This window comes from Sorex fumeus, unplaced genomic scaffold (assembly GCF_029834395.1).
Source record: "Sorex fumeus unplaced genomic scaffold, SorFum_2.1 ptg000008l, whole genome shotgun sequence".
NCBI lineage: Eukaryota > Metazoa > Chordata > Mammalia > Eulipotyphla > Soricidae > Sorex > Sorex fumeus.
Genome location: NW_026606065.1, coordinates 88,295,892 through 88,322,575, shown reverse-complemented (window position 1 = coordinate 88,322,575; position 26,684 = coordinate 88,295,892). Strand labels below are relative to the sequence as shown.

General features: G+C 40.0%; 1 protein-coding gene across 4 annotated transcripts in view; it reads right to left on the bottom strand.

Annotated features, from left to right (window-relative positions):
- The window catches only part of FRY (FRY microtubule binding protein), a 381,871-nt gene that overhangs the window by 30,826 nt on the left and 324,361 nt on the right, over window positions 1-26,684 (bottom strand). For all 4 annotated transcript variants that reach the window (XM_056110039.1, XM_056110037.1, XM_056110038.1 and 1 more), the window contains exons 42-51: window positions 24,373-24,560; window positions 22,082-22,176; window positions 20,908-21,515; window positions 18,354-18,451; window positions 16,743-16,913; window positions 14,576-14,716; window positions 11,600-11,779; window positions 9,306-9,467; window positions 7,646-7,720; window positions 4,739-4,909 (exon numbers count right to left, since the gene is read on the bottom strand). In XM_056110039.1, the coding sequence (XP_055966014.1) occupies window positions 4,739-4,909; window positions 7,646-7,720; window positions 9,306-9,467; window positions 11,600-11,779; window positions 14,576-14,716; window positions 16,743-16,913; window positions 18,354-18,451; window positions 20,908-21,515; window positions 22,082-22,176; window positions 24,373-24,560 (1,889 nt within the window). The remainder of the gene's footprint in view (window positions 1-4,738; window positions 4,910-7,645; window positions 7,721-9,305; window positions 9,468-11,599; window positions 11,780-14,575; window positions 14,717-16,742; window positions 16,914-18,353; window positions 18,452-20,907; window positions 21,516-22,081; window positions 22,177-24,372; window positions 24,561-26,684) is intronic.

Here is a 26,684-nt window from a genome sequence, read left to right as displayed (position 1 = left end):
TTGAAGTGATTACACACCTTTCTGTGGTGTGGTGGAAAATATTTGGGTGGGGAAAAAATAACTGGGTCAGTTCTATAAATTATCTACTTCCAAATGTCAGTTAAGAGATCTTTAAATATTAAAACAAAACTTTTTTAAATATTAAAACAGATTTTTCCGACCCCTTGCTAGTTTGGTATGATTTTCAGGAGAAATAGTAAGAGATATGCTTGTAGCACTTTCCACATCCTTTGGGTCTGAGGTAGGAGAAGAAAAGGTAAACTTCCAAATCTGTATCTGCCATAGTGATGTCCACTGATAAAATGTGCAGCTAAACAATCTCAGAAAGCAGCTGGGCAAAGTTTGACAGGTCATGCAGAATGCAGAAGCCAGAGCAACACAACTTTAACTTTCACCTTAGGCTTCTTCTCATGTTCCAGTAGACAAAAAAGTTACTGCCCTGAATCTGAAATGATTGACTTGGTACCAAGAGTAACAGCTGTGCAGATTTGCTAAGAATTGGCCCAAGTGATAATATCCATGTCAAAGCTTTTAGCTGTATCTTGGAATTCCTCCACATGCTGTCAGATATTAAATAAGTTTACTGACCAACATAAACTTCTTTTTATTGGATTTTATTTTTCCCTGTTAAGAATAATGAAGACTATAACCTATTCACTGACAAACAAGTTTCAATCTACACAAATAAGTAACCTGAAGAAAATTTATTTGAAATTATCAGAATCCTTTCAATTCTGTCTTCTGAGACACTGATGGTTCACTGCAGTAAAATGTAACTCTTTCTGTTGAGAATTCAGTAGTTCAGAAACCATGATAATAATGTGAGATACAAATACCATTAAACTTAGGACTAAATTTATTAATATTTCTCTGATTTAAAGCCTATCTTTCTTGACTTTTAATAAAACAAAGCTTGTCCTTGTCATAGATGTCTTATATAAAAGATGCTTAGGCATTCCAAATTGTTTTGGCAATTATGATAGATGGCAAAAAGAATCCTAAACATATTCCGGATATGATGTAGAAGTGCCATTCATTATTCATCCTCACTGATGATGTTTATTCTTATTCTTTGAAATGTTGGATTATGAGGAAAAAACAACTCAGAAAATTTTCCTCACATTCTGTAGTTGTGCTTGTGTTCTTGTCTATGCCTTTTATTTGTACCTGCTGTGACAAACTGCCACCAAATAATTAAATTTTCTTTTCCCGGCAGGAAAGGTCAACAATAAACTGGAATTAGAAACAGCTATTTCAATGAAAAATGGAAAAAGATAAGTGAGAGGCAAGGGTTCTGGGAAGCAAAAGGGAATGTATCTGTACTATATTTCCATCTTAATGTCTGTTTGTTTTTTTTCTTGAGGGCACATTTAGTGATGCTCCAGGGATATTAGGGATAGGAGCTATCAGTGGGGCTTGGAGGTCATGTGGTGCTAGGAACTGAATTAATGACTTTCCCACATGCAAGGCACTTGCATCACCACTTCAGCGATGAATGAAAGCTATTTGTATGGGACTGTATCTGAATGTCTTTCTAGACTAGCTTCATTAGAGAAAATGTTCTCCCTGTTTGTAGCTGAGAAACTGACATGGAATAATGCTAACGTCTGAAGTCCTTGGTGACCATGAGTCACTTCACACCATGGCACCTCTCTCTTCTCCACATTCAAATATCAGAGTTGCATTTTACATACATGCAAGATCAAAAGGCAAACAATGTTTTACTGATGATGTCAGATTTTCCCTGTGTGAGAAACTTTAGCAGATGCTAACTATTCCATATGGACTATCTGTATGTCAGCTATCAAACTTAAATAAACCACCTAGGGTTTATACTAGGTGATTTATTTGAAATTATTATTATTAGAAATGAGAAAATACATATGAGTTAATAGTCTAGAAATGCTGGAAATAATAACATGTGAATTTTATTTTCATATTGTACCTCTCTCAAGTAAGAGTTATTATTAGAGGAACTTGGGAGTACTGTGGCTAAAATATGTTAGCCTAATGTAACTAAATATAATAAGAAATATATGTAGGATGATCATAGGCCCATTTGCTCAGGGATGATCCTGGTTTATGTCTATTGTCTGAGTGGAATTAGTACTCCCTTTAACTTATAAAAGGACCCTCACTGAGGTTTTGATTAATACTATCAAAGATCACTCCTCATTCCTATGAAATAAAGTAATTGGTTAGAAATGTACAGAAGTGTACATACTGTTAGATACAGCTTGTTGATTTCACCTTTAATAAAATCAGTTACAACAAAACCAGTAGAGTAAGTGGTGCAGCTGCCTAATTAGAAATGACAAGACTTCCATGGATTATACTGGAAACTCGCTTTGTTTCAAGAGATGGTCATGCAATTTCCAGAACTAAGCATAGAAAGTCTCAAAAAAACCTTATACTTTAGAAAACATTTCCATAGTAGAGCAGCCAAAAATACGTTTTCTATCACACACACCTATAGATGCACACAGATAGGCACATGTAGGCCAGGAGGGAGGGAAAAAAGCAATGACTTTGTTATAAATCTGCAATAATGCAAAACATTTACTAGCGTATCTAAATGAAAAGTAGCATCATCTTACCTGAAGTTCCTGGGTGGCAGATTGAATGGGCAGAAAAACAAATAAAAGGTCTATTTAAAATGATTATATAAAAGATACTAAGATCATTTGTTTTTAGTTTTAACATAACACCAACCAATAGTGCTGGCAACATATACTTCAGCAGTTGAAAATCTTTTAAGAAAAAGGTAAAAATATACAAACTCTAAAAAGAAAAATCACTATCAGACATGAGAAATTACAAACCTCTTAGTGATGAATAATGAAGCTGGAAAAAAATCATAAATATAACCTCTAACACTCTACTTCAGGGACCCTTTGTATTTTTGTTTCCTTAACATTTTTTAAATACCTAAATATTCATTTTGGGGCTCATCAACTGGTAAAAAAATTAAAAAAAGAAAACTTGGCATCATGTGATCCAGATTGTGAAGCTAAAAGTATCTGTGGCCGAACTCTCTTTGTCGCTGATGTGCAGTAAACAGCAAAGGCACAGCACCTTTTAAAGGCTCGAAAGAGTTCTGGGGCAAACTCTTACCAATATTCTGTCAGGCTCAGAAAGTATTTAAGTGGAAAAGCATAATTTAGTCAATTACCCAGAGGAAGCCATTAATCATTTGGCTTTGGCATTCCATAATAGCTCTGGCTTACAGACAGTTTGATAGTATTCAAAACAGTTGTATTTTGCTTTAGATTTTTAAAACAATCCTCACCCTATTTAGTGGATTAGTTGGAAAAGTGCATTTCTTACTGGATCCAGAACAACTACAGGTGAAAGAGCTGCCACTGATTTTGAGGAGTCCTGTTTCAGTCTTTCTTCTCTTTAAGAGTTTTCTATGCTTGTTTTTAGGGGAATGTACGGTAAAGAAAGCATTTTTTTTTTTTGCTTTTTGGGTCACACCCAGCGATGCTCAGGGGTCCCTCCTGGCTCTGCACTCAGGAATTACTCCTTGCAGTGCTCAGGGGACCATATGGGATGCTGGGAATCGAACCCGGGTCAGCCGTGTGTAAGGCAAATGTCCTACCCACTGTGCTATTGCTCCAGCCTCACATTCTTCTTTTTGAGGACACGATTCTCCCCTGCTGGGTGTAGACATCCAAGGTTGTCAGGGAGGCAGAAAGGACAACGTTGATAATAACTTTTTGGCTTCTCCTCAAGATGAGCCAACGGGTGAGCAATCATTTCCTCTTATTCACGGCCACTTCCTATAAGGACACTGCTCTCCAAGGAGCGACCTACCCATCATGGATATAAGAAGTGTTGAAACGGGGTCTGAATTTTAATGGTAAGATGAGCAGACAGGCCTTTTGCTTGGGAAACACTGAGCCAAATGTGAAGCGAGGCTGCAGAAAGATATCACAAGTCCAACTTTGAACCAGACGTTTCTGTGTTCACTGAGGGCTCAACTGACTAGGCAAGACATGACCTCTTTGCTGGAACGTGCCCCTAAGCTACTGATCAGAGTGCTGCTGCTTCTGATCCTACTTCTCAAAAACATGAGTCATCACTGAGAGCATCTCATTACCACGATTATCATTCAAAACAAATGAATCCGCCTTTGCCAGTGGAGACTTAAATCCAGCTGCCCCAGGTGTGAGGATTGCCAGCTAAGACCCCAAACCGGCCAAGCCGCTCGTGTGCATTGAGTCTGGTATCAAGTTCTGAGGATTTCATCAAACTGGCACAGAGATGTTAGAGCTTCAGGCTCTGTCTTATGTTAGCAGGCAGGCTTTGAAGTAATTGAATTAGAGCAACTTCACATTTAAAAGAACTAAGTGCATCACATTTTACCCCAGTACCAGTGAACAGCATCAAAACTTGATTTTTTTTTTAAGTGACTTTTTTTTTTTCTTTCAAGCTCACCTCTGGACTACACACAGAGGCTTTGTATGGTCATTAGAAATCAGCTCTTTGCCATTTAGAAATAACTTGGCAGTGCTGGCTGTGCACACAGACAGGAAGGGTGTGGTAACTTTTGCCCATGCTAAGCTGCTCTGCTTTGAATAAGTTGATTCAAAATAAAGATTTGCAGCTTTCCAATTAAAGAACCTGTTATTAGGAACTCATTCATTAGCACGTCAAAAAGAAACGTTTTTGTTAAAGTCAAGGAGAAGGCCGAGGGGATTACTATTATTATTTTTTTACAGAGAATATACTTTACCTCGCCATCTTCCAGCTCCACATCTAGGAAATCAAAATCTCTAAAGACTCGAAACTGCTGCTCACTGTTCGTGTCATCCATGTTCTCCTGCTCTCGCGCGCCGTCCTCAGAAGACACCAAGCTGGTCTGGTGCTCGAGCAGATCCAAATCCCCACACGATGAGAAAATCACCTACAAAAGCCAGAGTCCTTTCCTGAGAAACTGTTCTTCCTTTGGCTGTTTGTGCTACAGAAACACTAATTGGCTCTCCTCGCATTAGTGTTTCCAGTACACACCTAATTCCTCAAGTGGGTATTTTTAGAATGTTCTTTTTATTATTTATGTTGGACAGGTGCCTTCTGATGAACCTCATTGCAAAGATGCAAGTTCACCCACTTGGAAAATGTGCTGCAATCAAACTACTGCCTCTTTCCAAAGACTGGAGCATACGTGTGTGTGTGTGTGTGTGTGTGTGTGTGTGTGTGTGTGTGTGTGTGTGGAGAGAGAGAGAGAGAGAGAGAGAGAGAGAGAGAGAGAGAGAGAGAGAGAGAGAGAACTGACTGTGTTCACAGCCAAACTGGACTGGAGCCAGGAAATTTTCTGCTGTTTTTGAACTGATTGAAGATAGAAATTATGCAATTGCCACACACATGCACCATATTCACGTCATCGTGAACTACTTTAAGTACTACTGAGTTAAGGTATGTTTTTGTAGAATAATAACCTGTAAAAGCAAAGGATTTAACCTGGGTAGAGATAAGCTAGAAGCTGGTAAGGAATTAGAAACAAAGCCATACTATTTGTTTATTCAAATGGAAGAATAATTCAGTATCCGTGCTAATTTATACTAATATTCCTGTCTTGATGACATAAACCAAAACAATTAAATTTTTTTCTAAAATGTTAATGTTTAATATTATTAGTATTATTTTTTCCCTCTTGGGCCACACCCTGAAGCCCAAATAGCTCAGGGTTACTTGAAGCTTCATGCTTGGGGTCGGTCACTCCTGGTGAGGCTCAGTGGTCCATGCTGTGTAAGGGACAACATGCAAAGCATGCCCTCTGAGTCAGCTTCCTCGCCCCCGAATATGTTAATATTTTTAAATGAGCTTTTCTGTGTAAGTTCTTCTCATTGGGCTACTTTTACGGGGCCTTGTAGGAATAATAAACTTCAAATGAACCTAGCTGCTTTGCCATAATATTCAAAATATCCCTGAAAAGTCAGCGAATCGTGTATAAGAGTTTTAAATTGTTCCACAAAATTAGAAGGGTGAATGGATTTTTTTCCCTTCAGTGTTTACGAGTAGTCACATGATTGGCTCTATATATCCATAAACTGGAACATGGCATAGTTTACATTGGAATTACAAGAAAGCATCTGAGATACAAATCTTTGAGAGCCAACCAAGTGGGCAGCAAGAGATGAGAGCCCGGCGTTCTGATTTCTGCAGCTGAATGCTCCCTTTCCTGCATGTGTGTCTGAAACACTGCAGGCAGAATTTCTAGCTCCAGTGCCCTGGATTCAGAAGCAGACAGTGCGCTTTGGAAGGAGAGCGTGCCAGAGGCAGAGAAATGGCTCTCGAGCACAAGCTGCATTGCAGAGGTAAAGTGCTCCTGCTCTCCTTATCCGTGGGCTGGGAGGCTGTGTCTGTTCCTCAAGATTGCCTTGTCCCTTCTGCCCCAAGCATTATCACAGCAGCAGCAACAAACCCACTGATCAATAGCACTAATGAGAAGTCACAGGATGCCAAGTGTTTTGTTTTTGTTTCGGGGCCTCACCTGGCAGGGCTCAGGGCTTACTTATGGCTCTCATTCAGAGATCTCTCCTGGCTTGGAGGACTATTTTGGGGGCTGGCATCCAACCCACTATAGCATCTCTCCAGTAGCAGGGGGCTGAATTTAGCTGATGGCTGGCTGGGCACATTCCCAGCTGATAGGAAGTACCCATTTGCACTTGAGCAAGAACTTAAGAGCTGCTAATACTTTATTTACTCACAAACGATATGACTAGATACATTTTGGAATTTTAAGATGAGCTCCATAGATATACTTCTTAAAATATTTATTTTGGAATTTATTATTTTATTTTTGGTTAATAATAAAGAGGGGGTGATACAGATAAAATAAAAGATAATTCATGAAATCAGACCTTGAGGTCTTAAAAAATTGCTTTTGCTACAATATATTAATGCAGAAGCAATCGAAATTTGCTAAGAGATACAAAAAACAATTTAATACTTCCAATTATTCACTTGCTCCAATAAGTTTTTTTAAACAATCATAGTAATGGAAGTTTATGTGAAAAATGATATTATATTATTAGGTTTATTGTGCATGAGAGAAGTAATGTTATCACATAAAGAGGTACGTGTTCCAAGAGTGCAATTACACCCAACAGGAAGAAGTATCTGTTCAATACTCGATGACTCTGTACCCCTGCACTCATATTACTCAAACACACCTGTAAAGGTATTTAGAAAGAAAATAAAAGATTTTTTTCAGTTTTTTTTTTCGGGGGGGGGGTTACACCCAGCGGTTTACTGAACTTACTCCTGGCTTTGTGCTCAGGGATTACTCCTGGCGAGGCTCAGGGGACAGACCATAAGGGTTGCTGGGGATTGAACCTGGGAAGGCTGCATAAGGCAGCTATACTATACCTGCTATACTATCACTCCAGCCTCCTTCCCTAAAGACTTTTTTTAAATAGGACTCATATTTACAGACACAATGAAAAAATAGTCAATAACTTTTTTTCTGGAGTAAGTAAATTTAAAATTATGAAGAAAGAAATATAAATTTAGATCAAATCTGGGGTTTGATCCAGATGTTGGATATCACACCTGTAATTCAGTTAGTCTTCTGTGTTATGAGACCCAAAGCAAAATATGACACACTAACACAATGAACAGGACACACGTTAGAACTTACTGATGGATTTTTGCTTAGTCCTACTTCTTGGCCACATAGAGAGAGGACGTGCACCAACTTCTCTTTCGTCCTTTTCTGAAATGAAACAAAACAATAAATAAAAGAGGAAGATTTTAATCAGGTGACTCTATGACTCAATATACTCTCACAATGTCACCACTCACCACACTGGACTCTCAGGCTGGAAATGCGGCCAGTGAGAACTAAAGATGTAAAATATACAAAAGTCTAGGATGAATAAAGGATGTAAAATAGATTTATAGTTGTGAAATATTGATAGCATGCTGAGCTCATAGTTTGGAAGGGGTTATGTAAAATGTAATGAAAATTAATTTTATCAATTTTGCTTTTTACTCTTAAAAAAGTGCGGATCCCGGGGCTGAGATCTCCAAGCCTGCTCAGATTGGGACTGGACCTTCTCCACCCAGATCCCCCAACTTCCAGTAGGTAGGCGTTACAAGCACCAGCTGCCACCAGCACCAGGTTGGTCCCATCAACGGCCAAGACGCAGAGACTATAAAACCCAGCTCCTGGAAGCGCGCGGCGGCCGCAATTGCTGCCGTATGACATCTTATCTCATTTTTCCTTTGGAGAACTTGGCAGGCTACCGAAAGTATCCTGCCTGCACAGCAGAGTCTGGTAAACTCCCCGTGGTGTACCCAGTATGCCAAATAGCAGTAACAATGATGGGTCTCATTTTCCTAACCCTGAAAGAGCATTGAATATGGCTCTTTTAAAATCTCAGGGCTAGGAAGAAGGAGACGTGACTGGTGCCTGCTCGAGGCAATCAACGAACAACAGGATGATCGTGACTCTTAAAAAGTTTTTTTTTGGCAACACCCAGCAATACTCAGGGCTTACTCTTGGCTCTGTGCTCAGGAATTACTCCAGGCAGTGCTCAGGGGACCATATGGAATGCCAGGGATCGAACCCAATTGGCCATGTGCAAGGCAAACACCCTATCTGCTGTACTATAGCTCACTACTGACTGGGCTACTGTCACATGTCACCTAGAGAGCTCTGAATAATGCAGGATTTTCCTTGACAGTCCAAAGGCATAATATTGTGATCTCTCAAAACAAAAGAATACAGAGGGGCTGGAGAGATAGTATAGCAGTAGGGCACTTGCCTTTCACACAGCCAACCTGGGTTCAATTCCCACCATCCCAAATGGTCCCCTGAATACTGCCAGGAGCAATTCCTGAGTGTAGAGCCAGGAGTAACTCCTGAGCACTGCCAGGTGTGGCCTCAAATCTCCCCCTCCCCCAAAGAAAACGGTTCATTCTGTTCTGCTTTTTGTAGACTATGTAGACTATATTTTCTAAGACTATGCTTAGAAATTATAATGCAAATGAAACCATCACAGATAATTATTTGAGCACACTAAGGATGAGTGGTAGAGAAGGTAGGAATTTCTGTCAATGCTTAAAGGACCCTTGTCCATAGGAGATCAGATTTCCTTTCCTAAGAGAAGCAGAAATAATAGTTTGAAGAAACAAGGTGTCCTTGTTTCAACTCAATGTAATGAGCTGTTCAAAGACAAAACCGTTTCCCCTGGAGCACAAGAGTTGATGGCCAGATGGCAGAGCTGCCTGGTGAAGTTAGGATGGAGGGACCCTACACACCTGGGTTCCCTTCCTGGGGGTCTAGGATTCTGTACCTGAGAATACTGGGGTCGTTTCCAGCTCACAGGAACGAGGACATTAGAGTTGGAGCCTGATGAGGTGGAGGATGTGCTCCTGGTCACGGCCATCACCCGGGGCTTCCCATCCCGCCCCGCGGCATTCTGCAGCTCATCATATCTCCTCCCAATGATTGGAGTCTTCAGAACAAAGAAGAGAAAGGCACACATTAGATTATTGGTGGTTCCATGGTGCACATGGGATCATTCTGCCCAGTAGTAAATTGCAATTGCTACTTTGACTTAAAGAAGTTCAGCGCTACAAGGAGGCTCATCCCCGGCATTGAAATAAACAGTATGAATCACTTTGCATCTTCACCATTTCTCTACCATCTCTAGAATTGGTGAACAAATCTAACATCTACTTCCAAAGCATTATTTTGCTTTCTGGGACACAAGATTGTGTTTGGGGCTTACTCTTGGTTGAGTTCAGGGATCACTCCTGGTGGGGCTCAGTTGGACATATGCAAGCAAGAGCCCTACCCACTGTACTCTCTCTTTGGTCCCTTAAACATGATCTAGAAACCACAGGAGAAGGGACACAAAGCATTCAGGAAGACCAGTAGTTCATTTTTAGCTATGTAAGTGTGAATTTCTTATAATAAGAGACCCAAATTCATCGCTAACCTTAAATCACCAAGCTTTAAATGCACTCAATTATTTAAAATTGCATTTAAAATGGTTTTAAATTATTCAAATAGCCAATACTTTTAGACATTTTACTTCTGAGACCTAGAGTTGGGTTCCTACATAGAGCAGCAGTTTATTATTATTATTATTTTTTAAATTTTATTTTCAAAGAGTTGTTCACAGTAAATGATTACATTCAACATTTCAACATCAATACCATCACCATTACACCTTCCCACCACCTTTATTTTGAGTTTTCCCAACACCACCCAAGCCTTTCCCAAAGGCAGATGTTAACTGATGAATAACTGACTAAAAATGATTCAAAAAGGTTTCCTTGGAGAAAAGTGTGTGAAAATGGTTTCATCTCATCTTGGAGCAATTAAGCCCCTGAATTAGAGATCATTAACATGGTGTTAGAATTTGAGTCTTGTGTGCTAACATATATATATATATATATATATATATTTACATGAAATTTTTTTTCAAGATTAGTTGTCTTCTCTTTTATACCCATCAAATGTGGTGGAGCGGCATCTTCTAAATTTTAGCCCCAGTTCCTGAGTTTGTGACTGAGCACTAACTAAACACGGCACTGTTTGATTGCTCTGTACTTCTTCTCAAAGTCCATCATTCTCTGGAATGATGTTTCCTTCCCTCTTTGGAAGAGAACCAACTGGAGTCAAAGAATGACCCCCCAATCCTCACAATGTAAAAAAGTCCATATATAAAAGTATTGATTTGGTACCTTAATATCATAGATAAACTAAATATAATGGCAGATAACACAATATAAGAAAAGTAGCTCATCCTGAATGCTGAAATTAAAAAAATGTTGAGACCACTGTTTGAAAAAAGAAAAGTCAAAGCTGGATATAAATAGTTAATCCACGTATGTCTCATGTAAGCAGATGTGATGTATTCCTTTAATGAATCATTAATTCAGCTGGATTGAATAATGATCAGGTAGCTATTAAGCACCAGACGCAGCAGCAGACCGAGGTTACAAAATGGATAGAGTGGAGTTTCTGCTTAGAGAAGAATTATAAGTCAGAGGTAAGAGAGACAGGGAAGCAAAGTATTTTTACATCTTCAACTAAAATAGTTAAATGCTTACTTCTCAAATGTTTATACATGAGTCAGCAGATAACTCTGTCCTTCTTTCTTCCAAACTCCTTATCCTGGCTCACTAGTAATTCCCCTGCCCAACCTTACCCCAAACCCTTCCCCTGGCCCCATCTCTCTCACCATTGAGGCGTTATTTCTACAAACCTCAGTTCTTGGCAGCACTGGCAGTCATCCTGGGAGAAGGGTTGCAGATATAAAGACAGGGCTGGGCAACCAACAGCTCATTAATGAGTGAAGGTCATGGCTTAAGCTGTTGAAGATCATTCCACTTTAAAGTCATCTTTTTTTCAGAAGTCATCTTTATATAAGGAAGGCTAGTTTCTATTTTTAAAAGCTGCCAATGGCAGGTCCCAGTGAAACTGACAAAATGTTCTCAAAGACAGGACCTAATTTAGGCCTTAGCTGCCTTCATCTGAAATCAACATAAAGTAAGTTGCCATTTCTCCAGGCAACCACTTTGAACATTTGCTGCTGCTATACATTCATCCTTAAGTTCACAGAAACAGTTCACATACCTCTGAAATATCAAAGTGGAAGTCTAGGGTTTTCCCAGGCAGTTCCTTAGAAGCACTGGTCCACACCCGATGTATTTCTATCTTTGAAAGGTCACTCTGTGGATACGAAGGCAAAACAAGGCTAGCAGATCGGGAAACGACCAGCTTCAGGATATTCAGAGCCTCTCGCCAGTGGACACTCTGAAAAAAAAGAGAACATTTCATAAGAACAAGATGTCACTTCTTGGGCAGTTTACAAATATACACGAGTCACTATCCATAGTCTAACTTTATATTTTTTGGAATCTAGAAGTTAACAGATTTTTATGCGATAGAATTGAATGTAACAGTAATTTAAACGATAGGTGAATGAAAAGAATATTAGCTACAAACATTTTAGAACCCTCAGAATTTACTGAATTAAAACTATAAAATTACATGATAGGTAAACACTGTCCTCCCGTTGCTCATCGATTTGATCAAGCGGGCCCAGTAACATCGCCATTGTGAGACTTCTTGTTACTGTGTTTGGCATATTGAATACTCTCGGTAGCTTGCCAGGCTCTCTGAGAGGGGCAGAGGAATCGAGCCCGGCTCGGCCAGGCTGGCTGCACGCAAGGCAAACGCCCTACCGCTGTGCTATCGTAAAAGGCAAACTACACAAAGAGGCAATTTAGCTGCATCCCTGAGTTACATTTAGAAAGTTAGAAAATATTTTTTTAAACTGACACAGGAGACGGGGGGTACAGCTCAGTGTACCACATGTATGAGGGCCCGAGTTTGATCTCTAAGGTCCCTTAACCCTACCTTTCTGAGGACCAATTTTTTCCATATTTATATCAAAGTCTAGATTAACAAGAAGTCTTTTTGTATAATGAGGCACCCTCCTCTGTTTGAAACCATCTAAACTAAAAATTTCTGATGTATCTTATTATATCCCAGATTCTGCTCACCTCCTTTTTTCCAACCCTCCTCCCTCTTTCTACCTTATTATGTTTTTTGGGGAACCCCCATTTCTGTCTGCATGCCTAATTACTACACTCAGACCCCTTTTTCCTCCCTCTGTATCTTCCTTGTAACTTAGCCCAGGAGTCAGAGATTGCTCTCTCTCGATAATTTATAATTTTGCTTCTTTTTTTTCTCTTAAAAGTTTTGTTTTTGGCCACACCTGGTGATGCTCAGGAGTTATTCCTGGCTTTGTACTCAGGAATTACTCCTGGTTGTGTCCATGGGCCCATATGGGATGCCAGGGATTGAGCCCAGGTTGGCCACATGCAAGGAAAGTACCTTACCTACTTTACTATAGCTCCAGCCCCCATAACTTTGTTTCTTGCTGGAACAAACTCAACCTAATCCTTTCTGAACGCTTCCCAGGCCATTCCAATGCCTCCTTAATTGGTCTTTCTGCTTTCGGCTTCTTATTAAATGCCATCACAACTATACTAGCTATGTTAATATTTTTAGAATTCGTCAGACCATGCCATTTCTGTGCGTAAACTCCTTTAAGAGTGTCCTCTGATTCCCAAGACCAAGTCCATGCTCTGAACAGGGCTCCTGGGCTATCTTGGAGTTCCCCAACTAGTGTCTTTTAGCCTTTGTGTCTTTACTCATGCTATTTCCTCCTGAAATGCCTCGCCTCTCCTTCCTGGTGTATCAAATACCTGCTCTTCTCTAAGACTCACTTTGTTTAACCACCTTTACCTTCCTGAAAGCATCCAGGAATTTCGAAGGGCTTCTCTTGAAAAATACTGAACATCAATACACTGATTTGATTAAAATGATCACTCTTTTCCTAGGCTTTAACATAAGAGAGCAAACACATATGTTTTGCTGCTAAATTCTGCATAAAGGAGGTTCTGTTCTGAATGTGATAAGCTATCAAATACCAGAAAAGCACACACAACTGAGAGTGAACAGGCAGCCTAATAAAATAATGGGGTGGGGCACACCATTGAGAAAATGTGATCTAACTTTCTGTTTTCTTGGAATATTTTAAAGTGAGAAAGAATTCTTGAATGTCATATATGCAACACACTATTATTGGGGCAATGACATTTGAAAGAATGAAAAGTGGGGAAAAACCCCAAAACCATATTTGGAAATGACTTTCAGTGGCAAATAATTTTCGTAAGTAATATGCTCAGTGAAGATGGAAAGAAATGTCTAAAGTTTGAGGGATAAGTCTGGATAGGAGATGTGTGTTAGAAGTGGGTAAAGGACCAAACACTGTAGCCTCTCAGTATCTATATTGCAAGCCATAATGCCTCAAAGTAGAGAGAAAGAAGAAAAGTGCCAGCCATAGACTTCCATAGAGATAGGTGTGTGTGTGTGTGTGTGGGGGGGGGGGGGGTTGGGAGGCTGGGGAGTTGAGGGTGGCGGGAGGGATACTGGGGACACTGGTGGTGGAAAATGTACACTGGTGGAGGGATGGGTATTGGAACGTTGTATCACTAAAACCTTATCATAAAAGCTTTGTAACTGTGTCTCACAGTGATGCAATTTTTTTTTAAAAAGAAATGTCTAAAGTTCACATGTATGCTTTGAACACGCAGGGAAAAACCACCATTTGCCCTTGGGTTCTGAAATATGCACGTGCACTCCTATGTCTGTCTGTTGGAGGCTTCTCAAAGGCTTTTTTATGCAAGTCTCTTATCGAAGTTCCCTTAACTTTGACCTCTGAGTTAATGCTACACATCCTGAAACACCTGGTCCAGAATGAGGCATTGTAAGTGCTTTCTCCTTTCTTCTTCGAAGGAGAATACTACAAACAGGACCTGTCTGGGATTTTCCGGTCACCGTCAGCACAGAAAGGGCTGATACTGTGCTCCTGCTTTTACATGTTCTTGAGTGCTGGCAAGAATGTATGAGGATAACAAACAAAAGAATGCAAAACCTGGCACTTCTATAGATCTGTAGGCAAACATAGGCTACAAAGTCCCAGTCTTTTTGGAAAGACTCTGAAAGCAATATAGTTCATAAATAACATTAAATACTCACTTGCACATATTTTTCAATGGTCTTGAGAACTTCCACATTAAACTGCTTTACAGGAACCACTGAAAGGTCCATGTAGCTGAGCAGACTGTAGATGACCTGCAGGAGCGGCTGCTGCATACTGGGGAGCCCCTTCTCCAGCAGCTACGGAGGGCAAGGCAGGAAGATCAGAGGGACCCCAGAGTTTACAGCGAAGCACTGAGAAGCACCAGTGTTTCCCTAACTCTGTATGATTGCACATTGCTTTAGGAGGAAAAAAGAAATCTGAACTACTGAAGAAATGAAAGTATCTTTGAAGGCAAAGTAGTAGGTTTGAATATACAAATACACATTCACATAATGTTATACAAGAAAAGAAATACATCAAACAGCACTAATCACAAATGACAAATTAAAGTAAAGTAAAGGCCCTCCCGTTGATCATCGATTTGCTCGAGCGGGCCCAATAACGTCTCCACTGGAGACTTTGTTGTTACTGTGTTTGGCATATCGAATACGTCACGGGGAACTTGCCAGGCTCTGCCGTGGGGGCGAGATACTCTCGGCAGCTTGCCGGGCTCTCCGAAAGGGGCGGAGGAATCGAACTCAGGTTGGCCATGTTGGCCGCGTGCAAGGCAAACACCCTACCGCTGTGCTATCGCATTAAGCCAAAGGATATAACATATCATTCATTAAATTGGTAAACATTACAAATGAATAATAGTGGGTAAGGACATAAGATAGACATTTCTATATATTGGTGGAACTACAAGTTGGATAACTTGGCATCTCATTGAAAATAATAAAATGGTAATTTTTTTTAAATTGTAGTTACACTTTTAGTAAGGTAAAGGCCCTCCCATTGATCGTCGATTTGCTCGAGCGGGCCCAGTAACGTCTCCATTGGAGACTTTGTTGTTACTGTGTCTGGCATATCGAATACTCTCGGTAGCTTGCCGGGCTCTCCGAGAGGGGCGGAGGAATCGAACTCGGGTCGGCCATGTTGGCCGCTTGTAAGGCGAACGCCCTACCGCTGTGCTATCGCTCCAGCCCAGTGAGGAGGAGGATCCACTGAATCAGATGTACCTAAACAGGAAACATGATCAAAGACTAGGCAGAAGACAAGGCTTCTCTGCTCAGTGATCCTGGCTAACACTGACCAATGTACACTTTTAGAAACGTTCAAAATTTCCCCAAGCTTAGTGTAGCACTGTAGCACTGTCTTCCCATTGTTCATCAATTTGCTCAAGTGGGCACCACTAACGTCTCCATTGTGAGACCTGTTACTGTTTTTGGCATATCGAATATGCCACAGGGAGCTTGTCAGGCTCTGCCGAGCAGGCAGGATACTCTTGGTAGCTTGCAGGGCTCTCTGAGGGGTGGCGGAATCAAACCTGGGTCGGCAAGGCAAATGCCCTACCCACTAAGTGTGCAAGGCAAATGCCCTACCCACTAAGGCTTAGTGATAAACACTAAAATTAATGAATGAGATTTTACTAAGGTGTTATTTATAAAGATGATATTTACAAGAACATGCATACTCACTCAAACCAGAAACATTCTATAATCAATTTGAATGTAAGTACTAGGAAAGCATGTACAGCAATTATATAAATTGTGTGATGGAATATCATATAGTCAATAGAATCATTTTTAGAAATAGTACAGGGTACTAGACAGTGTGAGAGAAAGAATATACAATTTCTGTACACGTGATGCCCATATTGATGTGAAAAGGTTTGTAACAATGAAACAAGATGGAGAAGAAATCTAATACAGTGTTAATGGTGTTATCTTTAGACAATGTAACAAGTTTGGATGAGTTTTCATTTTTCTTTTAAAAATACTTTTCTATATTTTTCAACGTTTCTTTTTAATTTTTATTATTAAAATTTCTTTTGGACATTGTGATTTTCTAGTAGGATTTCATACATGAAACTACTTCAGCACCACATCCTCCAACCATTATTATTAACAATCAATTATTATTAATGCTGTGATTATAACAATAATGAAAATACTATAATTTAATAATAGTAACATTACCAAGAATGTATCATTGGGTTCTTATGAAGATTTAAAATGGTCCCAAATGGCACAGAAAAAATGAAGCTAAGAATATTGTTAGTTATATATAAATATTTTACCCCTGGGAATTTGAATAGATTTCCTCCTTACTTTGAGAGCTTACCTCAGCAAGGTAGGTAACCATATTCAAGGTTATATCAGCATAGGCTTCGTGAAGGTATCGGCAGACCACATTCACCCAGGTGGCACAATCCCTTGTGTAGCTACGTGTTTTATAAAGAGTCATAACATGTGCAAGATTGGAAAGTTTAGGATTCTTCTCTTCCAAACAGACCTTTCCAAGAGAAAAAAATTAATTAGGGATAAAATAGCCTGATGGATAGGAAGAAGTAACTAAAAATTTTTTTCATTGAGATGTTGTGATTTATAGTATCTCATGCATATTTATCATTTCAACATCACACCTACCACCAGGATGTCCATTTTCCTCCTCCAGGGCCCCAAAGGCTGCTACCATTCTACCTCTTTTTTACCTCCTGTAAACTTAGCTCTGTGGATTCACTCTCTGTTTTTGTTGCCTTTGATCAGTTGTTGTTCTCTTACTGTGTATCTTTAAATCACACATATGAGAGAGATCATTGTACATCTATCCCTGTCCTTCTGACTTTACGCAGCATGATATTCTCTGGTACCACCCATGTTGCAGCAAGTAGTGTGATTTTGTCTCTTTTTTCAGATGTATAGTATTCCGCGGTATATATATACCACAACTTGATCCACTCAACTGTGGTTGGCAGTTTGGGATGTCTTCATATCTTGCCCATAGTACTAAGTGCTACAATAAACATAGGTGTACATGTGTTCTTTCAAATTTGTACGTTCTGATAGTACATGTCAAGAAGTGGTATTGCTGGGTCATTTGGAAATTCTATTTCTACTCTTACAAATCTTCCCATTGCTTTCCGCAGAGGTTGAACCAGATGACATTCCCACGAACAATGAATGAGAATTCCTTTCTCTCACCATAATCCTGCCAGCACAGGCTGTTTCCAAGACTTTTTTTTTGGGTGAGAGGGCACACCAATCTCTGCTCATGGTTTACTCTTGGTTCTGCACTGAGGTATTAATTACTCCTGGTGGACTGGGAGACCATGCAGGGTGCCAGGGATTGAATCCAGGTCAGTTGTGTACCAGGCAAGTACCCTACCTACTACTGTACTATCACTCTGGCACTGTTTCTAGATTTTTAAAAATATACAACAAGGAAGCACACAATTTTGCAAAATACTTGCAATTTTGTTGTAAGTACTGGCAATATGTAGAACAGATTAGTGTCAACTTTTTTTTGGGTGAGGAGGGTGGTATATTGTAGAAATACATGTCAGTAATGAGGCAATATGGTGTTTTCAAGTTCTTCCTACCTGTTTTTATCAATAATAAAATTTGAAAAACACAATGTGTATCAATCACCCAGATTGTTTCCGGGTTTTTTGTTTGTTTTGGGGCCACACCCAGTGATGCTCAGGGGTTACTACTGGCTCTGCACTCAAGGATCATATGAGTGGACCATATGGGACTCCAGGGATTAAACCTGGGTTGTTTGCAGGGCCAACACCCTACCTGGTATACTACTGTTCCAGCCCCTATTTCCAGGTTTTACAAAACTCAGCGTTCTTCCTCAGCCTTTTTTTATCTTGGGAATTTTTATCTTGGGATCTTGATAAAGACGTACATGGATCTGGTTTATTCACCATCAAAGGATAAAAGGTCATACCTGAGCAATCCTCTCAGCTATATCCTTACAGAACTGATTGGGGTTTTCAAAATGTTGAATCAGCTGGGGCAGGAGACACAGGACATTCAGTGGAAAACCTGGATAAGAGAAGCAAGAATTAAATCATTGAATATTTTAGCTGTTAACAATAGAAAGGCATATTGAGATTTTATTTTCAGGATACATGGGAGCAATCTTTTGAAGCAGCTTAGGTAGTCTAACTCAGGGTCAGAGAGAGAACAGGAGTGCCCATGAGGCCACAACCCTGATTCAAATCCATAGAACCACATATGGTCCTCTGAGCACCACCAGTGGTCACTCCTGAGAACAAAGCCAGGAAAGGCCCTTAGCACTACCTGGTATGGCCGAACACCACCGTTACCCCTCGCTGCCGCCCCCCCCCCCCCAAAAAAAGGCTAACAGAGAATGCAGGAAAAATGAATAGCCACAATGATAATAGTTGCAAACAAGGCACTAAAGTTGATTTGAAAATTTCAGACAGTGTCTGCCTTACATGACTCTTTATATAAAAGAAGGATTTGCAGTTTTATGAAAGCATGTCAAAATGAATAGAAATACTAGCTTGAAATTTTATCAAAAAGCATGCTTTAAGAAAAGTTTTGATGAGAGGATGTGGGTCAATCCATTCAAATCTTATATATAAATAAAAAAGACTTAAAAACAATGAGGAATGTATAGTGCCACTCTGTTAAGCTCCAGCTTCATGAAAAGAATTTGAAGCTACCCTCCCCATCCCAATAGAGCCCCGGCAGCCAAAAATCTCCAGAGTTCAATTGCTGCCATGCTTCTGGCTGATCTCCATAGGCTTGGACAAGCTTCATTCATGAGTGAAACTGCTGAAAAACGCAGGTATGGGGGACTTGTGACTAAAATCTCCAGGCTTACATGGAGTTGGGAATGGGCAACCTCCCCCCCATCTCCCTGTGCTTCCAGTAGCCTGGCAGTCATGTCCAGGAACTGCCTCTGGTGCCATATTAGATCAAGATCCAGAGACTCACAAATCTGTTGGAAGAGAGCAACACAGGACAATATACCACAGAGATACCTCTAGACCCAAAGTCACCATCCAGTTAAAAAAATTAAATTAACCTCAGCTGTATAACAGTATTTAAAATTTAAAATTCCTGGAGTGACATCTCATACTTTATACCACTGATGTACCAAGAGTAGTACATGACATTTGATAGGTTGTAAAGTAGAAGGAAACCCATCTCAGGGAGAAAAAAAAACACATACATATAGATATGTGTGTATGTATATGCACATAAGTCTAAATCTTTAACATGTTAGTAATCTCTTTACAAGGGCTTAAAGGCTCCAGGGTGAAATACAACAATCTTCATACACTTTCCTCTAAGGAAAAATTTTTGGATAATTTTTAGTGGATTATTCTTAACAGGGCTAGAGCAATAGCACAGTGGTAGGGCATTTGCCTTGCATGCAGCCAACTTGGCCAACCTGAGTTCAATTCTTCCACCCCTCTCAGAGAGCCCGGCAAGCTACAGAGAGTATCTCGCCCGCACGGCAAAGCCTGGCAAGCTACCCGTGATGTAGTCAATATGCCAAACACAGTAACAACGAGTCTCACGATGGAGATGTTACTGGGCCTGCTCGAGCAGATTGATGAACAATGGGAGGACAGTGACAGTGACAATTCTTAACAAGCAATACAAAATAAATTACTTATGTCCTGCTTTGGTGGAAGAGTTTGAGGTCAGGGTAGAAATATTCAAAATATGATGGTGGTTAGGTGTTAGAATAGTAAATGTAACAAATTATTGTGAACAACTTTATAAAATAAAATTAAATTTAAAAAAGAATATGGGGCTATATGCTGTGATACCAAAACTATAATTTGTTGATTTGACTTAATTCAAAACAGTAAGAATTTTTCAAAGAAAAAAGAGATTTACGAGTTGGCATAAAGGAGGAATTATATAGGGGTAATGGAATGAACAAATAATTTTATCCCCAAAGCACAAAAATATAAATAATACATTTTTATTTTTTTGTTCCTCTTATGCTTCTGACTTCAAATATTTTCTATCATATAAATAAAACTTCTAGATTAAGGAATTTAAAAAATAAACCAAATTATTATCAAGGAATTATTTCTAAGGAGAGTTTTTACTTTCTAGAGTAGCAAAAATTTAATAAGAATTTCTGGAATGATGGTTATTATCTGCCAAGCTGAGAAACCAACATTGTCAGAAATCACCACTGGCCGACACAGGGGATGGGAACTAATTCCTCTGGACACAGGTCAGTCCTAAATCATTTGTTTGCTCGGGGCCAGAATTTACTCCTGCTTCTGTGCACAGGAATCACTCAAGGTGGTGCTCAGGGACCATATGTGGTGCTAGGTATCGATGGAACCCAAGTTGGTTGCATATAAGGCAAGTGCCCCACCTGCTGTACTATTGCTCTGGTGCCCTCAGAAGAGTTTTTAAAGCAGTCAGCAACATTATTTTGTTGCACTAGAGATGTATATAGCTACCACCAGAACTGTGAGATAGAGGAACGTTGACTTTACCAATGGCTTGGGATGAGTCCACCATGGAGACTTTGGACACTGGTGTCAGCAAACTGAAAAGCTGCAGGGTAAGGTCTGTGGTGGTGAGAGAAGTGAATCCTTTCAGCAGTAGCTGCTGCAACCCTGAGAAGTCTGCCCACTTGAGCTGTGCCTGAAGTTTCTCCAATTTCTCTCGGTTCTCAGCTTTATCAAGTGGCATGTGTGCCAGCAGTCTATTCAGCAGCCTTAAGGCCATGAGGTATTCAAACTCAAAATCAGATTCCATCAAGGCCACTGTGACCCAGAAGATGGTGGCCAGCAGGTTGGTTGGATGGTTTATGTGTGATGGGTCTGTGAGACTGTCCTTCAAGGAGGATGAACTTCGGGTTTTAGAGGACAGGCCTTGTTGGGTACAAGCCTGAATTCTGTCCAGTGTGGCACTTCGAGGTGGATCTGAGGATCGGTCAATGACACCAAACTTCTTGGGTACAGAGAAGCTTCTCTGATGCCGGCTCCGTTCTGCGGTTGCCGTGTTGCCACTGACTGTTCCCGGGTTTACATTCAGCTGTCCTGTGCTCTTCCTGCTTGCTGTCAGTTTAGTGCTAGAACTCAAATCTGGTGATGAAGAGCTGGATGTAAAAATGAAGATGGTCAAGAGAAAGCCAACATGCTCCAGTGAAAATCCAATCCTTCCACAATCTACTGATGAACAAGGGAGCAAATCATTCTTTGAAAATGCTACTTCTTATTTTTCCATATTCTTAAAGTCAAAGGAACAAGTTTTCTTACTTTTAAATTCAAAGTGACAAAAAACAACTTCACCAACTAAACAACAACAAAACCGCACAGCAAAGACTGGCAAGCTACTGGTGATGTATTCGATATGCCAAAAAGAGTAACAACAAGTATCACAATGGAGATGTTACTGGTGCCCACTTGAGCAAATTGATGAACAACGGGAGGATAGTCCTACAATATATTTTCCTGATATAAAAATATATAAATAAAATATATAAAATATGCTTTTTATATATTAAAATATGACGATATCCTTTAAAAAATCTTAGAAATCTTTTCAGGTCATAAGCAGATTTTAAAAGCTAGATTTACTCACTCAACTTTGCCAGTGTCCAGGTATTTCCCCAATAACTCAGTACAACATTCTCAGTTTCAAATGACATAAGCTGGTTCTTACCGTGATAACACAGTTAAGAGATCACAGTTCTTCAAACAATCAGACAAGTTATCCACGGCAGCTTCCAATGTGAGGAGTGCTTCCATGACATATCCCTATTAACATGCAAAGCCACATTGTGAACTACTTAGAACTATTGTTATCTTCCCAAAGAAAAATTTTATTTTCTTATAATCATTGTTGATGACCCAAGCAATGCTCAGTGGGTTCAGGGTCACTCCCAGTGATATTCAGCTGGATTGCACAGCTTGATCCATTGACTCAGTGCTGCTGGGGACCAGGGTTTCCAGGGGCAACAAAAGCTACCCAGTGGTGCTCAAAGTGTACCAGGGTTACACATATTAGTGCTCAAGGGGCTAGGTGGGATCAAGGATCCAACTGGGGGCTTCTACTTACCAGTCATATACTTGAACCCCTTGAATTAACTCTTCAAGATTTCACTGTCACTGTCACTGTCCTCCCGTTGTTCATTGATTTGCTTGAGCGGGCCCAGTAACGTCTCCATCATGAGACTTGTTACTGTGTTTGGCATATCGAATACGTCACGGGGAGCCTGCCAGGCTCTGCCGTGCGGGTGAGATACTCTCAGTAGCTTGCCGGGCTCTCCGTGAGGGGCAGAGGAATCAAACTCAAGTCAGCCATGTTGGCTGCGTGCAAGGCAAATGCCCTACCACTGTGCTATCGCTCCAGCCCCTCAAGATACATTCTATTAATACAAAGTTTATTTGTGTAATGTTAATATCACTGAATGCTGGATAATCATTGCTAGTTTAATTTACAAGGTTCAGAAACAAATTTTAAGGGTGATGTAGGAATTCAGATGATTCAGGAGCTATCAAATAAATCATTCCTGACCTCCCACATTACCCCCCTTCCCCCCCATTTTTGAAGTCCTTAACAGGTAAATCTTGGAAGTCCACTGGGGAAGGGACAGGCTTAAAATAGCAAGCAAGGTTCCTTACTGAGGAGGTTGGTGGACATTTGAAATACAAAGTAATGATGTTTAAAAATTTCAGATTAAAACATGAGATATGAGAAGTTCTGGCATTTAAAGCAGCACTTTCAGGGCTGGAGAGACAGCACAGGGCTTAAGGCATTTGCCTTATATACAGCCAACCTCTCTTCAATCCCCAGTATGATCCCTTGAATGCAGAGCCTGGAAAGAACTCTGAGTACAGGTAGGTAGCCCCAATAAACTAAACTTATGAAAAAAAAATCAAAAACAAAACCTCTAAGCCCTCAAATCAGCACCTTCAATAGTCAGGAGGAGGAAATGAAGCTAAAGTCCATAGGATTGCAACTTTCTTTAGATACAGGAACATTTCTGATGCAAAATCAGGGACTTACCCATACTACAGAGCTATAAGGCCCTTGGCCTTCAACCTGTTCAACTCTCTGGACTTTGGTGTGTCCAGTCTATCATGTTTTCTTGTGGCATCTATCTCTCCTGTACTTACTTCTTAACTCCTCTCATTTTACTGAGCCTTGCATAGTTACAAAAGGTATCCTTCTTTGGATAGGAAGATTACAAATAACATTTAGGGACATTTGCCAAAAAAGGACAAATAAATACAAAATAATTCTCCCACTCCTGTCAACTAAAGGCAACTACAAAAACAGAGGAGTCCCCAAAGGCATAGAGTTGCTGGCCTATAAAACATTATCCATTGAACCATGTTCCTTAGAGCAATTTTTGTAAAACAAAACTCAACTTCTGGGGCTGGTGAGATAAGTAAAGAGGTTAGGACTCATGTTTTGCTTGTGTGCAACCTGCATTCAACACTTGGCACCACATGTCCCCAGGAACATCACTAGGGGTAGTTCCAGAGGTCACCTGTGTACCACTGAGGTATCCCTGGCAGTACCTGGCACAGAATTTTCCAGTCCCAGCATTCACTGGATGTACCAGATTGGTTAAGAATCATGGAAGTGGCACCCAGGGTCCTTCAGTGCTATTTGGGAGGTGGGATCCTTCATAAAAAGTCAACCTCCAGGTGCTGGAGCAATAGCACAGCGGGTAGGGCGTTTGCCTTGCACGCGGCCGACCCAGGTTCGATTCCCAGCATCCCATATGGTCGCCCGAACACTGCCAGGAGTGATTACTGAGTGCAAAGCCAGGTGTGACCCAAAAAGCAAAAAAAAATGTCAACCTCCATACATATTGAATATTTAAATAAATTACACATGTCAAACATGGCTGGATCACTTAGAAAAAGAGAGTTCAAAGAAATCAATGAACTCCTCATGAGTGAAACAGAGAAGGGTGAGTTCATTGGTCTTTCCATCTGTACCTGAATCTCATCTCCATGCTCTCCAATCACCTCGACCAGTCTTGAGAGAAGGTCAGACAATGCATGTGCTGACAAAGGTTGCTTGAGTGCCCGGAATATCTGGAAGGACCGGCCTGCATAATGTCTTGAAGAGCTAGCAAGGGCTGTCTGTAACGCAACTTCACTCAAGTGTTGCTCTAGGTGAAAACCTAGGAGACCAAGAACAAGAGAAGAAGGTAGTTACTGTTCTGCTTATTCTGGTGTTGCAGTTACCACTGTTTAAAAATCAGTAATAACAGACCTATGGTACATTAAATAAATATCAAGTGATACTTAATAACAGCATCTATCTCAGAGGTTTTGTGAAACTACCTCACATGTGCTTACTCATATCTGACATATATGTGCCCACATGTTTTATTACTGTCCACCCTGATAGTTTTTAAAATATATTTATACACTTTTGTATTACTCTTTCATATGACTTTTGACATAAAGTAACTTTACTCATTTTTACATCAGAGAATTTGTTAGAAAAACACCTTCAAAGTACTTGTGTCTATAGAGGAAAGTTATTAGTGGATGCAGTCAATTCTAAACACAAACAAGGCCCAGGTCAAAGATTTTGCTTTACAGATTGTCTACAAATATGCAGATACCAGAATGCAAATATCAAAAAAAAAAAGTCATAGTTTAAACTTTGACCTGAATATTCATTCTTTCAATAGCATGATGGTAATATCAACTATCAGAAAACCCTTTGTTTTGTTTTGTGTTTGTGTTTTTGTGCCACATTCTGTGGTGCTCAGCGATTGCTCCTGGCTTTGTGTCCAGGATCACTACTTGTGAGTGTTAGGGGCCCATACTGGTTGCTGGGGATCGAAGCTGGGTTGACTGCATGCAAGACAAATGCCCTACACATTGTACTATCTATTGTTTCAACCTGAACAGAAAACAATTTCATCTAATCAATTTCAACTCTAGATTGCATCAAAATGCATAAAAATTAACATGTGAGGTAACTCCCATTGCCATGTTGTCTCACCCACTAGTCATACTCTACGGATTCTTGACTGGATCTCCGAGGGGATGCAAGCCAAGCAGCTACAATTCATTGATACACCGGTCCCCACCACTGAAAATTTCAACGTACCCTCGGGAGGCAGTTGAGCTAGAACCTTTTCTGCTGAAACCCCAGCAGTGACAGACCTCACCACTGCAGCCACTCCAACGGCTCAACTCCACAGTTTTATGAATGCTCTCTGCAGAGATGCCAAACTTTCAAATTTCAGGTACCCCAGTGCCTAGGCTGAGAATTCTGGTGTTTCCTGTGAGTCAGTGAGTCAGGGTGGACAGCCTCCTTTCATTCCCCTGCATTTCCGGAAGCCCTCCTGCAGTCCTTGCCACGTCATCTCATTTTCCCAGACCATAGATTATAAGCCTCTGGGCCACAACACCTCCTAATTCCTTAGTACTTGAAATGATAGAAGGAGTACACACTAAGTTCGATGGGAAGGTAACAGAAGCAACTCAACTCAACAAGCAAAAACAATAACACAGAAGGCTCAACTAACAATGAATAGCTTAATAAATTCTTATACAAGGACTTAACAACCTTGTGATCAGATATAACAATTTTCTCATAAAATTAATTTTTCTTATACTTATAGATTTTTAATATTGGAACTTTGTTATCTAATCAATTTCAACTCTAGAATTGCAACAACAGTTGTGGCTTCCATCTAACATTAAAATAAAAATGGGAGGTAAAACACATGATTGAATTCTAGGTTATTAAACTTTATACTTGCTGTGCCTCTCTTCAAGAAGGAAAACAGGTAGGTAAAGAAGTATGCCAGAGAATATGTTGGGGAAATTCTGAATATGTTGAGGAAATTCTTTGAGCCAAAGAACTCTGGCATATCTGACTGTCACATGAAAGTGGATGAAGAGGGATAGATAATTTGTGTCATTTTTTTTGGTTGCCTTTTGGCCCTTTGGCCCTATGGATGAGTAGACACAAGAAGGTGTTTATGCAGAGGAAAGGTTTTGGAAAATGGTCTTAGATGTTCAGTATGTTAGATAAAGGATTAAATTCATATGGAGAGTTCCCAAATTATGAACAGATCATTTAGAAAATTTATTTATTTTTTAATTTGATTTTTCAAAAGTTATTTACAAAATTTATTACATTCAATATTCCAATACCAGTCCCAACACCATTACATTATCCCACCATTATTATTATTTTTTATTATTAGTGAAACACCATGAGGTACAGTTGTAGATTTACAAATTTTTGTGCTTGGATTTCGGTCATACCATGATCAAAT